The sequence below is a fragment of the Anas acuta genome, chromosome 1 (genome assembly GCF_963932015.1).
Source record: "Anas acuta chromosome 1, bAnaAcu1.1, whole genome shotgun sequence".
Classification (NCBI taxonomy): Eukaryota; Metazoa; Chordata; class Aves; order Anseriformes; family Anatidae; genus Anas; species Anas acuta.
In genome coordinates this window covers 124,888,599-124,902,593 of record NC_088979.1, presented here as the reverse complement: position 1 = coordinate 124,902,593, position 13,995 = coordinate 124,888,599, and the positions used below count along the sequence as shown (strand labels likewise).

The 13,995-nt window shown below is 46.5% G+C and overlaps 1 protein-coding gene and 1 long non-coding RNA gene across 2 annotated transcripts; one reads left to right on the top strand and one right to left on the bottom strand.

The window, feature by feature from the left end:
• The first annotated feature begins 465 nt into the window (after positions 1 to 465).
• ITFG2 (integrin alpha FG-GAP repeat containing 2) lies at positions 466 to 12,580 on the top strand. The gene is made up of 12 exons (XM_068700687.1): positions 466 to 696; positions 1,188 to 1,283; positions 1,711 to 1,752; positions 2,447 to 2,618; positions 2,922 to 3,061; positions 3,433 to 3,581; positions 4,817 to 4,911; positions 7,424 to 7,477; positions 9,605 to 9,696; positions 10,205 to 10,322; positions 10,916 to 11,089; positions 11,245 to 12,580. Exons 1-12 carry the CDS (start codon positions 601 to 603, stop codon positions 11,388 to 11,390), a joined length of 1,374 nt encoding a protein of 457 aa, XP_068556788.1. The 5' UTR covers positions 466 to 600; the 3' UTR covers positions 11,391 to 12,580.
• A 123-nt stretch (positions 12,581 to 12,703) lies between these two features.
• LOC137865573 (uncharacterized) lies at positions 12,704 to 13,908 on the bottom strand. The gene is made up of 2 exons (XR_011101997.1): positions 13,746 to 13,908; positions 12,704 to 13,291 (listed from the first exon to the last, which is right to left on the bottom strand). It is a non-coding gene; the product is annotated as an uncharacterized lncRNA (long non-coding RNA).
• Positions 13,909 to 13,995: the final 87 nt, after the last annotated feature.

Here is a 13,995-nt window from a genome sequence, read left to right as displayed (position 1 = left end):
CAAACAAACTAAAAGAAAATAAACAACCTCATGTGGGTGACAGTTTAAAGCAAGGGGTCTTTGAAAGCAGAAAGCAGGGTTATTGTGTTAAGTAGAAGTATCCAGGAATTTTTATGGACAATGGTGGATGCGTTGGATGTGAGCAGGTGTGGAAGTAGCGTTCGGCCCTCGCTGTTATTCCGTATGAAGTGTCGAAGAATGTAAATTTACCAGGCCAGCGAGCATGCTGTGTTCAGGCAGTGGAAAGGAGGTTCCATGCTATCTGTAAAAAATGCACCTGGCTGCTGGCAGAAAACAGCATGCCAGCATTTATAACCGAAGTTCTGCATGTAAGCTTCAAGCACAAACTATTCCTTATGCTCTTACAGAAAAAAAAAAAAAAAAAAACCAACGAAATAAACCATTACAGCACTGCCTCCGCCAACCCCCCGCCTCTTGTCTCTCTCGGTTTGCCAGCCCTCCTCCAGCACCGCCCCTTCCCTCCCTCACACCGCCCCTTCCCTCCGCCGCGGCCTGGTGCTGCTGGAGCCCCCCGGAGCCCCTCGGAGCCCCCACCCGGAGCCCCCCGGGAGCCCCCCGCAGCCCCCCGAGGCCGGCGGGATGCGCTCGGTCAGCTACGTGCAACGCGTGGCGCTCGACTTCGGCGGCAGCCTCTTCCCGCACGCCATCTGCCTGGGGGACGCCGACAACGACACGGTGCGGGGCGGGGGGGTCCGGGGGGGTCCGGGGAGAGGGGTCTGGGGGTCGCCCTGCCCGGGGGTCGCGGGGATGGGTGTGAGGATGGGTGTTGTGTGGGGTGGAGGGCGCAGGGAGCGTGGAAATGCACGCAACTCAAAAGGGTGGAAGCTGGAGTGGTGGTGGTTGTTTGTTTTTAAGGCAAAACATTAAATAGGCAGTGACAGGATTCTGAAACAACGCCTGGAGAAGAAGTGAATAATAAGGCATTGCTCTAAGGAGCCACTCTCCTGCTGTTTTACCTGCTAGAGTAAAATCAGGGCTTTTATTTTTTATTTTTTTTCCCCAGACCTTCTGTATTGATTCAAGCCTCTCTCTAATTCTTGTTTTGCTCTGCCGATTCTTCTTGCTGAGTGATTTTAATGTATGATTGCTGTGATTCTCACTGCGCTGGGAGTGCTGCCTTGCTGTAATTGTGAATTCCTACCTACTAACCCAGTTCTCTCATACAGCTGAATGAGCTGGTGGTAGGAGACACCAATGGGAAGCTCTATGTGTACAAGAACGATGACAGCAAACCGTGGACTGTGCGATCCTGCCAAGGAATGGTTAGTTTTTTGGCAAAACTTTAAATGATTGGGCCTTTTGGTGCGGGTCCTTGACTGCCTGGGAACTTGAAGACCAGAGAGGAGTAGCAGCAAGAACTGGATCTGATGCCTTTCATGTGGTAATGAAAGACTCGGCGTTTGCTTACAGCTAGCCCTGTGGTTAGAGATGACGAGCTCTGAATGAACACAGGAACTGGGCTTCTACATTGACCCTGTTCCTGTGCACTGTGGGTTTTGCTCCAGTGCTCTGGGTTGTTGAGTGGCAGATGTGTTTCTGTTTTTGGCTATGCTCTCTTGTCTTTGAAGAAGCTGTTAAAGAGACTGTTTATGAGGAGAGGAGGAGGTGGGGCAGGGGTTTATCTGAAAGTGCTGCCTTGCATTGCCTTCTCTCGTGGATGGACTCTTAAGGCCTTCTTTTCTCTTGCAGCTCACGTGCGTTGGTGTGGGAGACGTATGCAATAAAGGGAAGGTGAGAGCAGCCAAACTGTCCCCAGCTGTGTCTGTGGGGCATGTGGGCGGTGTGATCCATACGCAGGTCTAAGTGAGCAAAGAAATACATCCTATCTTCAGAAAATATTACCGATAAGCACATCTCCCTTTGTGAGTGCCATGAGATTTCAGAGGTTTGAGGGTTGCTCCCTTTCCTCAGTGGCTTTTATCCTGCTCTGCACTGATCCGTGCTGTGGTCATGGCCCTTCTGCTACTTGTCTGTGTGTGTTTAAGGTCACCTAAACAAGACTGAGCCACAGAATAGTCCAGACTTCCAAGTAAATTTCTCTGGGTTTATATAACTCCTTTTGCTGGTTTGCTGTTTTTTTGATAGTTAAACCCATTACCAAAGCTCCTAGTTTAGGCACCCTGCCTAAAATGTTGTAGCTCCAGAGTGGAGCATAGCTAAAGTGAGGATTGAGGAAGCCGTAGAGTGGGGATTGCATACACACATCGTCTTGATATCCTAATCTTCTGAGAAGAATGAGCAAGAAGTTTGGACCCTACAGAACCTGAGTGGTTTGTATGCTGGTCAAAAATCTTCTTCTGTTCCCCTGTAGCAGTCATTGATCTTGATGGATTCACCCTCATATCTTCCCTTGCCCAGCTGAGTGACAGCTTCTATAGTTTCTAAAAGAGAAATAAAATCAATTGACTTTTTTTTTCTCTCTTAGAATCTTGTAGTAGCAGTGAGTGCAGAAGGCTGGTTTCATCTTTTTGACTTGACTTCTCCACCTTCAAAACACCCAGATGCTTCTGGCCACCATGAGTTGGCAGAAGAGCAGAAGCCAGTGTTCAAGCAGCATATTCCTGCCAACACCAAGGTCATGCTGATCAGTGACATTGGTGAGTAGGGCGGCTGGGTGAAGGAATTTGTGGGTGTGAGTTGGGGCTGGGGAGAGAGAAAGTGTACAGGACTCACAGGAGGAAAATGACTACGTTGCTGAAACAGATGTTTTAACAAACACAGACAAGTCCTTGAGGAGAAGAATGAGAACTTCAGAAATTTTCCTGTAGTGCAAGTTCTCCTAATGGGATTAGGATCCTCAGGGGTGCTACTTGATGGAAACCAGCACAGTGGTTTCTGAATATTAGGGGTTTTGTGGTTATGTAGGCCTGAGAGAGCCTATCTATCTTGTCTCCCTGCAGATGGAGATGGGAAGTGTGAGCTGGTGGTAGGTTACACTGACAGGGTGGTGCGTGCTTTCCGCTGGGAGGACCTGTCGGAGAATTCGGACCATGTCTCTGGGCAGCTGATCCTGCTGAAGAAATGGCTGCTAGAAGGTCAGGTAAGGAAACGGGGGAAGAGGCACAAAATTTCAGTCCTATCAACATGGAGATTGTTGTCTTGATGGCTTGAAAGGAGATTTGCCCCGTGGTTGTCCTGTGCTTGCAGGGAAGCTCATGGGATGGTCTGGGAAATGGGCAGCTACTCTCACCTAACCAGAGAGCATTGTCCTCTAGGCTGTTCTTAAGTGGCTTTTGGTAGGGAAGATACCTTTTACTTTAATTTGGATATTTTGCCTCTAGCTGTATTTGTTCAGCTCCTGCTCAGCTTCTGTCAGAAAATCTGCTACATCCACACAAACGCAGTGGAAAGCTCTGGGGTGTGTATGGTTCTCAGTCTAACTGTGTCCGTGTTTATCCTGTGCCGCCACAGGTGGATAGCCTTTCTGTGAACCCAGGCCCTGATGGCTTACCGGAGATGATGGTGTCCCAGCCGGGCTGCGGCTATGCCATTCTGCTCTGCACCTGGAATTCGGAGCAGCAGCCTGCAGCCGAGGGAAGGGAGAGCTCTGCCTCGAGCAGGTGAACAGCCTGACTGCACGTGGTGGATGAAGAGATTCCGCTGTATGTGGCTGTCACAAGGGGGCACCACCACACCAGCCTTCGGAGAGGGGATGGCGTTACCTGTCCTGGTGAAGCCTGCTGACTTGCTGTGTGCTGCTGGGAGTTTATGGCTTAAGCCCACCTGCACCCGAGTGCCCATGAATTCACCTCTCTATCACAGAGTTGAATACTGCTGTTTTCCTTGAGTCCCACTCTTTTCTCCTTGGGTTGGCCAAAGAGAGATAGCAAAAGCAGTTTACTGAGTGGGGCTGTACTGGAGGACTAAATCAGGAAAGACAGTGACCTTTATTTCCAGAGAAAGAGGAGTAGGCAGTTTGGGGACTTGTCTAATGGTGGGAAGGGTGGTTAATGAAAGGCTGAGACAAGGCCAGTTAATCTGAATCCCTAGAATTACAATTAGGGTTTGTTCACTGTTTGTGTTTTTTTTTCCAAGTAAGGTAGGATTGTAGGATTTTCTAATGGAGACCCTGGCAGCCAGTGCTGTAAATCACAATCATAAAAGGCAGGATGAGCAGTGAGGTTATTTTCCTTAGCCCTAGAGGGATCAGTGTGGGAAATTTAGGTGCTCCTGTGCTGTTTTCTGAAACTTTAAGGCAGAACCAGAAAATCAACTGAATAGGAGCTAGTCTCCTTGATGTCACAGGGACCTTAGTGGAACATGAGTACCCTCCTAGCCAGGACCCAGGTCCATACATGACTTGTGACCAACTTGTTCAACCACAGACAGACAGTTTTCCTGAATGAATAGCAGCCAGGCTTGTGTGACAGTAATGATATAAAAACAAACAAACAAAAACCACATTTTTTCCCTTGGTTGGAATAGGTGTTTTATTGGCTTTTTTTGAGTTCTTTTCATTTTGCTGATGCATCAAATCATTATGTTTTATTTTTTAAGCATTAGCAACTTTATTTGATTCCTGAGGTGGCATGCATTCTTTTAATTGATTTTTCCCAGCAAATAATCGCTCTGCTAATGACCGAAATGGCTGCCACTTTGAGCAATCTGTGTTGTTTTTTGCTGTTGGGATAGCAGATTATTTCTGAGTATTTCATTGAACAGTTAGCCTATGCTCAGACTCAATCCATCTCTGGACTTGGATAGCTCTGGAGTACACTGCTCATGAGATTGTTCTGGTACAGTCCCCCTGCACGGTTCCCTAACCTTTCCTGATGCCTGCTGCTTTTTTCCCTAGGGAAGCCCCTGTTCGAGATGTCATTCTCCACCAAACATCTGGCCGAATTCACAACAAGAATGTTTCTACTCATCTGATTGGTAGCATTGGCCGAGGTGAGAGGCTTGAAGCTTGGGATCTTAGCCCAACAGTTGTCTGTGATATTTTTTTCAATACGTCAGTCCATCATGAAATCAGCCTGTGGCTGAAAAGTAATAACTTTGAGAGGTAGCTGCAAGAACAGGAGGCCAGCCTCCAAAGAAAGACAGCCAAATGGTTGCTTTTGAGCTTTTTATAGCTTTTGTCCTTCCCTAGCTTACTCTTCACCCAGCACAATAGTTTCTCTGCAGCTTCCACTGGCTTTCATTTATTCATCTTGAATGGCTTCTATGCCCTGCAGTTGTCCTTGATCCTTGCTTTAGCATGTCTGCAGCTTACGCCCTTCCTACTCCCTAGATGCATTTCTTTCTTTCCACAGCCTAATTTTAATTCTTGCTTTTGTGCTTTACAGCACTTGATTCCTAATTACCTGTCCTCCAGCAGCTAGATCCTGCTCTTCCTTTATCTATGCAGTCCTAACCCCTGCAGAGCTGCTTCCATATTTCATTTATATCACTGTCCTCTGTCTCCTTTCAATGTATTCTGTTCAGCTCTCATGCCTAAAGTCTCCACAGCTGCTGTCTTCTCTCAGCCCTAACACACTGCTGTTACATCCAGACATGTCTTACACTCTGCCAACACTTCCCCTGTGCAACTGCTCTGTGGCGTGGCCTCTGCCTGGCCCACATACTGAACCTTGTTTTGATACCTATGGAGAATGCAGGTTTTACCCCGTGCTTGGAGCATAATGCAAGGAAGAAGAAAATTCCAAGCACAGATCACTTTCCGTCCTTGTCTGCAGCTGGCTAGAATTCAGCCGCATTTGTTCTGTCCAAGTATTATCCCCTACAGTGCTGTTTGGGGAGGATTTTAGGCTGTCCAATGTGATTAGAGCTGGGGAAGAAGGACCCTCCTTCTTCCCTCCTTTCACCCCCTCCCCAGAGTACCTTTCTTACCCAGTCCCTAAGCTTGTCATTTTTTCAGCATCTCAGATACTGTTACAAGCACCGTAGTCACAGAGCATGAAATCAATTATTTCACACATACAAAGCCTTGCATGTAATGAGAGAAGCCTGTAAAAAATGAAGGCATGCAGAATTAGGGATGAGGAAAATATTATGAAAAGCCCCTTAGTGCTGGGCCCAGTAGTTGTGAAGCAACTAAAGAGTGCAATGCTGACCACTTCATAAAGGAGGCACAGCTGATCTTTTGGAACAGAGCTTGTCTGGATGGATATAAGTTAGAGGCAGTAGAGCACCCAACCATCCCAACTGTCTGCCTTAAGCTCATCTGCAGAAATAGGGTAGTCTGTGTTCTGGGAGTGTGTAGGGTGTAGCATGGAGCTGTGCATGGGCAGAGGTAAGTTTGCAGTAGTGTCATTCTGAGGAAACTGCCTGAGGAAAGCACTAAGCTGCTTTCAGCTCTGATGGCTTGCCCCTGACTTTCCCAGATTTCCTGTGTAGGAAGATCTTAGATCTTAGGGAGACAGTGTTTCCTTCCACATTGTCACTCCAAGGATAAAATGCAGCTGTAGTTGAATACAGCTCATCTTCCCTGACCGGGTGTTGTATTTCAAAACCTGACCTTCCGTGTCTTTTCTTACTGGTGGACAGGTAGAGAATATATTGAATATATTATTGGTGGTCAGGGGAGTCTTTCCTTCAGGTTCAGTTAGTCACATCTGTTGGTGCTGTCCTGCACCCAGCTGCGTGTGTTACAGGTCTTGGAGAGGATACTGTTTGCAGGAGGTTCACAGCTGTAGGGGCATAACCCAGTAAAGCCAGGGCTGGGCGTGTGAGCATGGAAGCAGATGTCTAACCTGCTCATGAAGCAAGGGCTCTGTAGCATCTAACCAGTGTTTGGTGAGAATGGACCTCGGTTTCTGCCCAATTTTGCTCTAGTGAAAACAATAATGTTTGTAGCATCATCTCCACAATCTCATTCAGGAGTTGCAAAGGAGGTGCTTTTGTGCTAATGTGACTGATCTGTAGTCCTCCTAGCAGAATCTTTCTCTTTTTTTTTTTTTTTCCCCTCTGCATTTCTTCCTGGAACAGCCAAAATCCACATTCCTGCCCCTGAAGAAAACAGTAAGGGTACAGGTGTAACACTCAATTGACATAGGCTGTTCTCCACGTTGTACTTTAGTGATTGTCCTGCCTCTGTGTGGTTTTGGAGCCTGGAGAGGATGCGATGCAGTTCAGTACAGTCAGAACTGCCAAGGGCCTGGAAGTACATGCATGGCATTGATAGACTTGAAGAAGCAGTCAGCAGAGCCAGATATGCCTATGTCAGTGCAAACCAAAGAGTTTAGATTCTTGGGTTTTGAAACAGTAGTGCCCCACAAATAAAAGCTATCATGAGGCAGGATGGGTTGCAAGACTGCAGATATCTGTTATGCAAAATGTCCAGGCTGGGTAAAAAAGGAGGCAGTATGAGTCAGCTCATTGTTTTGGATCTTTTTTCAAGAGAGGGAGGGGACAATGCTCTTAAAATGGTATCAACTCCTTTAATTCTCTTTTATATTTGCAGGCTGCTCCAGTGAGAATAGTGGCTCGGGTCTTTTTGCCCTCTGTACTCTGGATGGTAAGTCCTACCACTGTCCTGGAAAGTGGGCCTGTGGGGTAGCCAAGGCCTGTCACTAACTCCAGGTAGGAGACAGGTGCTGAGCCCTTTTGGTTTTGAAAGGAGAGGGAACAGAGCTTCAGAAGTGCTTCCTGAGGCAGGCAAGAGACTCTACCACAGCTCCTTTAGCTGACATGCTTTAGGCATGAAAGCAAAGACAGGAATGTAAGAGTGTCACTGTAAGCAAGCCCCCCACTTAAACCAGGTGTGTGATCACATGCCTGTATCTGAGGATGTGATGAAACATCTTCAAGTTGAGCATGTCTTTCTGTTCATTATTGAATTGGGTCCCATGTTGCACAGGCTTGCGCTTTCTGGGAAACTTCTTATTTTTTCAATCTGTTAGTATCTGCCTCTTTCTTTCCCTATTGCAGTGCTTTCCTCTGTTGATTCCAAAGCATTTTACAAACATTAATTACTCATTTGGCCCCATGTCCTATGGGGATAGAACTATTAAAGTCTTGCTGCTGTGAGCAGGCTGGAGAATGAAAAGGTTAGGTCATTGGCCCAAAGGCATGCTTTAAGGTGGAGGCATGCTTGAGGTGGAGGGTGAGACTAGAACTTACATGTATATCTGCTTACTCTTAAGCTGCCTGCTTACTTTAAACATTTGTTTGTGATGCCAGTTCAGCAGTGCCATTCATGTAAACAAGAGCCTCTAAACCACAGCAGAGATGTGTCCTTGTACTTGAAGAGACTTGGGTTATTTCCAAAAGCAGTAAAGGAAATGGATGCTGGAACTCAAGTGTTGGTAGAGAAGAGCTGGCCTCATGTAGGCCGACTCCAAACCTGAGCCAAGTTCTCATGCTGTGTCACTGACTAGGGATTACAGAATCATTAAGGTTGGAAAAGACCTCTAAGATCATCTGCTTCAATCATCCCCTACCACCAATGTCACCCACTAAACCATGTCCCTAAGCAGCAGGCCCAACCTTTACTGAAACACCCCCAGGGACGGTGACTCCACCACTTCACTGGGCAACCCATCCCAATGCCTGACTGCTCTTTCTGAGAATAAATGTCTTTTAATTTCCAACCTAAACCTCCCCTGGTGCAGCTTGAGGCCATTCCTTCTTGTCCTATCTCTAGTTACCTGCAAGAAGAGGCCGCTCCAGCAGTCCAGAGACCCCCAGCTCCCTACAACTTCTTTTCAGGTAATTGTAGAGAACAATAGTCATAGAATCATTAAGGTTGGAAGAGACCTCCGAGATCATCTGGTCCAACTGTCAAAGGTCTCTTCTGAGCCTCCTCTTCTCCTGACTAAACAATCTCAGTTCTCTCAGCCACTCCTCCTAAGATCTGTGTTCCAGATCCTTCACCAGTGATAGGACAGACTTAATCTAATGAACTGAACAGAGGGATTCTGTCCAACTGCGTGGAGTCAAGGTGCTGTGCTTGTCTCTTCCCAGACAGACAGCCTGGCCTGCTCAGGCTAGATGTCCACCTGCCATATGTTGTCCTGCTAGGAACTTTCTGATTATTTTGTGGCCATGGTTCTTCCACGAGCCTTAATGAGACTGGAGGGCACTGTGAGGATAGATTGGTGTTTATCTTATATGAGACTTTGTCTCACAGATACACACTTCCCCCCACCCTCCAACACACTTTCTGGCACTATCACAGAATCTCTGGGTAGTAGGAAAATTGTATAATCTAAGTGTCCAGCATGGTTTTAGCATCTAAGAGGGTGTGTGTATACTATTACTCAGTGACCTTTCAGCTGTTACCTGCTCTCTTGAAATTGTGGGACATGCTGAGAAGCTTCTAGTTCACGTAGTCTCATGTGAGACTTGTTGGCATATTGTACTCAGGGAGAGCTTGTTTTGGACAATTTTATTGTTTTAGAAAGCGTCCAGTTATCAGGGCTGCTGTTTCCATTTTTCCTTTCTGTTTTCTGTTACTGCAGACAAGATAATAGACTGCCATCCTTCCCAGAAATGAGACTATCTGTTATCAGCCGCAGCCTGTACCATGCCCTCCCCTCCATACGCAGACCTCAAGTGTTGGAAGAGTGTGCAGGACCTAATTTTAGCAGAAATTGTGCTACTTTTTTTTTTTTTTTTCTTTTTTTCTTCCTTCCCCGTTCAGGGACACTGAAACTCATGGAAGGGGCAGACAAGCTGCTTTGGTCTGTGCAGGTTGATCACCAGCTGTTTGCTCTGGAAAAGCTGGATGTTACTGTGAGTACCTCTGTGAATAGGTCTGGGAGGGAAGGAGTGAAGACAAAAACTCAACATGGTTTTGTGTGTGTGAATTTAGAAAGGGCAGAGGGAGCGTGACTCAGCTGAAGAGCTGCTGGGATTATCTCAGGATGACACAGAGTGGTTCTGACTGTGCCAGTGCATTCTGCACTCCTGTCAGTCTGTCTCCCTGCAAGAGGCTGAGCTGTGGCTGCCTGTATGACCTAGTGAACCCAGCACCTTGCTATGAACTTTTCCATCCCCTAGCTGCTCTTCTGTCTCATTTCAAAGGTAAATGGTTTTGCGAACCGCCAATGCCCCAATTTGTCTGCAGGCTCTTAGGATGCATAATCTTTATGATAGAGAGGAGATGGTCTCCAAGAAAATTAAAAGTGATGTAACTTGTTCAGTTAGTAGTGTTCTGTCTCTGCACAAGCAGGGAAGTTTCCTGACTGTCTCTGTGAATTGTTGATGTTTGTGCTGATAAGAGATCTTACGGTTCCTGCAGGGCAATGGGCACGAGGAGGTGATTGCCTGTGCATGGGACGGTCAGACGTACATCATTGACCACAATCGAACTGTTGCCAGATTTCAAGCAGATGAGAATGTCAGTGCCTTCTGTGCAGGTGAGGATCCTGGTGGCAAAGACAGCCCTCAAAGCATTTCTCCATCAAAGCTACTGACGTCCTCTGGGGAACATGGGATCCTTTGTCTGTCAGCAGAGGAATTTCCCTGGGGTGTGTATACTGCATGAGGCCCTGCTGGTCTTCCATCTGGTGGGATCTAGGATAATCAGGGGTGAGCAGGGGTATGCCTCTGATTGGTTTAGGGTTGTTGTTTTTTTCTTGTCCTACTTGAGTGCTACAGTGTTCTCTTCCCCACTGCTTTTTAATTTGTGGGCTTCTAAGCTGTTCTCAGGTGAAGATAAGGAACCCCATGGAACCAGCCTGAATCTTGACTTTGCTAATTCCTTTCTCTCAGACTTGCAAGAAGCAGCTCACAAATCCCCAGGTTCCATGCATTAATAACATAGTTTAGAGACACCTACTCGGATTGTCTCAAAATAACTTAACATAGCCAAGTCCATGTCTCTGCTTCTCCCCCCAGGGTGCTCACTGCTTTATGCTGACATCTTTTTCTCTCATCGTGAGAAGTTGCCTATTTGCTTTCTCTGTATTGTGGGCAGTAGCCACATTCTCCATACTTCTGCTTTTCATAGGCCTCTATGCATGCAAAGGAGGATGCAACAGCCCCTGCCTGGTTTATGTCAGCTTCAATCAGAAGATCTACATCTACTGGGATGTGCAGCTGGAGAGAATGGAGTCCACCAACCTGTTAAAAATCCTGGAGGATGACCCAGAGTTTGCCAGTCTTCTGCAGGAGCTAGGTGTGGGTGAGTGAAGAAAGGGTGAGGGGTGTACAGGAAAAAAAAGATGAAAGGCTGCTGGCAGACGACATGCTGAGAACTAGAGTTCTAGGTACTACTTGAGGAGGGGGTCTACTAACTATTGAGAATCCCTGTCAATTAATTTTCTCTCTTTTCTGTAGATAAAGATGACGTTTCTGCAGTGAAAGATCTGATTCACAAAACACTGTATTTTCCTGAGCACTATCAGCGTGATGTCCCCGCACAGAGTCAGGACCCTGCTGGAACAGACTCTGCCTACCACACTGCCCTCCTGGATTCCTTATAACAAGTCACATAAAGATTAACATCTTCCATCCCAACACAAACTCTTCTCTGACTGGAATCGAATATTCACACCTCAGGAAGATTAGACTGTTCTTTTTCCCTCTGTCAAGGCCTCTGCTCAGCAAAGGGTGTACAGGCCAGGTTGAATGGAGCGAAGCGCTTGGCTGTAGGCTTCAGTGAAGGTGGCAAGTTGATTTGACTTTAGCTGAGAAAGCTACCAGGACAGCAGGAATCTAGTGTGTTGCTCATTGGCCTTCTGTAGCAAGATTCCATGTTCTCTACTAATGAAAGTCCATTATGGGTGACTGTGGAGGAGTACTAAGGACATTTATAGGAGAAAATAGCCAAGCTCCGTCTTAGTTATGGCTTATTCTTACAACTGCTTTAGTGATTACTTCGTTCATAAAAAAAGCTGCAAACTGACAAAGTGAATTAGGGAGTGAGCAGGCTGGGGCTTTGCCCTTCTCCACCATTAGGTTTGTCTTTAAGGTAGACCCAAGCATTATTTGCTTTTGCTCTGCTGCTGTCCTATTAAAAAGTTGCTCACAAACCACCTCCTGTTCTGAGGAGCTAGGGACATGAGTGAGAAGAACCACAAAGTGCACGTGTAAAGTGTCCTCTTGAACAGCTCCAGCAAACCACAGCTGACTCAAGAAGCCTTGCTTGCCTCCATTCTCTTGGGCAGAATGACTACAGAGAAGTCTGTGACTTAGTAAAACACCTGTGAACTGGGTAATAAGAAGAATCTGTGGTGCTGTGATGGCTTGTCTGTTCCATAGCAGTGGGAATGTGAAACTTTCTTCTGTCTTTGGAGAGTGCAGTGCTATTTTTTGAGTCCTGCACAAATGAAGGAAGTGGCCTGGAGTGAGGTGTGTTCTACTTGCTTGCATGTACATGTAGAATCTAGAAAAGGCTATTGCTCACCCAGGCTGCTCATATTCAGAGCCTCAGGGGTGCCTTTCCATGTGTTGCTGGTGTTCTGCTTTTCCCCTCAGCTTGCCTCTTGCCTATTTCAGCTTATTAGGATGGGAGCAACCTGTTGTGTTGCATCTATTACCCTTTCACATTTTTGTAATGTTTTATTGGTTGTGCATAATGGATGGAGCAGTCTTTCACCCTTATGGCATCCTAAGAGGGTTGGATATAAGAACAGATAAAACTAATTCAGTGGTCTTCTGTTAGTAAATGACATTTAAAGATCTTGCAGGCTGTTTTGTGAAATACTGGTGTGCGATGCTCTGCAAAACATCCAAGAGCAGCCCTAACAGGAAGAATGAACTTTGTATGGAGGAAAGAAGTGTCCTGCTATTTGGGTCAAAAGGTCCATTGCTGCAGTAAGGCCCTATGTGGGAGAAGGGCTTGTAGTTTTTCCTTGCAATTCCCATTCACAGGTGTATAAAAGCTTTACAGAGGGCAGCTTCTGTAACTACAGTGGAAGTTTCTCTCCATTTTCATGACCTCTGAGAAACATTTGCATGTTCCCTTGTAATACTAAGTGGTTGTGTTTGACTAGACCCTCAAGGCAAGAACTCTCCAATCATGATAGTGCTTTGGTGACAGTGTTGGTCAGATTAGTGGAAGTTGGGAGCAGTAAGGCTTGAATTTGTCATTCATGGAGAGTGTAAGGACCATCTACCCATGGGATAAAGCAAGGAGTGGTCTTGAGGCTTGTCATCTCTGGGCTTGTGAAGTAACCTCAGGAAATTCCAGCAGTTCTCATGATGCTGGGATGTACAGCGTCCTGTCCCACTGGGCAATCACCTTACAGAACATAGCTGCTGGTGGTTAGTTAGTGTGACACTGTGGGCTCTCATTTATCATTTTGCTTTCCTAATGAAGATGAATCCTGTACTGGCTATTAACTAGATCACAGTAAATTGTTTTCCTGCCACTTTGAGGTTTCTGTTCCTCCAAAGCTGCTGTTCTGATCACCAGAACAAACGAGGATTTTCACTTTTCTCGTTCAGAATTTCAGGTGAAGTGGTAGCAGCTACTACCCTTCTTTCCTCTCCTGGGGGCCCAGCTGAGTTGGGGAGAAGCAGAGAACCGTACAGGTGGGGTGAATAGGTTGGTTTCACTCTATTCTGAGGTACTTTTCTAGCCCTGTTGCTACGTGATTTTAATCTTGCACTTCAGAATTAGGACCTGACACTGAGAGGGACCACGGTGGAGCAGGGCTCTGCAGAGCAGGTTTCCAGAAATAAATAACAAAATGACATTATAGCTATCCCTGGGCTGAGCAACAAGCATGTATCTTGGCATGTGCTGTTCTATCCTGAAAACAGAATGCAGATCTTCATCTACTTTGGGCTGTGTGTTTTGTTGTCCTTTACCCCCACACCCTTTGTACTGTGACTGCTGTCTTCCACGCTGGGGACAGAACCAGTATGAGTACAAATAGTATCAGTGCCTGAGTTCTTGGTCATGGCTCAGACAACCTGGTATGTGTACTGCTGCAGAGGTGTTGGATTCTTTTTGCTGTGTGTGCTTTGATGAATATAATTGAAGTTCTACCACAACTTGTGCCTGCTGTAGCCCCACTTAGCATCTTGTTTGGCTGTGGTAGCGCAGGCATTCTCCACAAATGACTCTCCTTGATCCAGTGC

Excerpts from the sequence above, each read along its gene's own strand:
- ITFG2 (XM_068700687.1), top strand. The coding sequence starts at position 601 with ATGCGCTCGGTCAGCTACGTGCAACGCGTGGCGCTCGACTTCGGCGGC. Across the intron at positions 1,284-1,710 it reads TGCGATCCTGCCAAGGAATG|CTCACGTGCGTTGGTGTGGG; the intron begins GTTAGTTTTTTG and ends TTTCTCTTGCAG. Across the intron at positions 2,619-2,921 it reads CATGCTGATCAGTGACATTG|ATGGAGATGGGAAGTGTGAG; the intron begins GTGAGTAGGGCG and ends GTCTCCCTGCAG.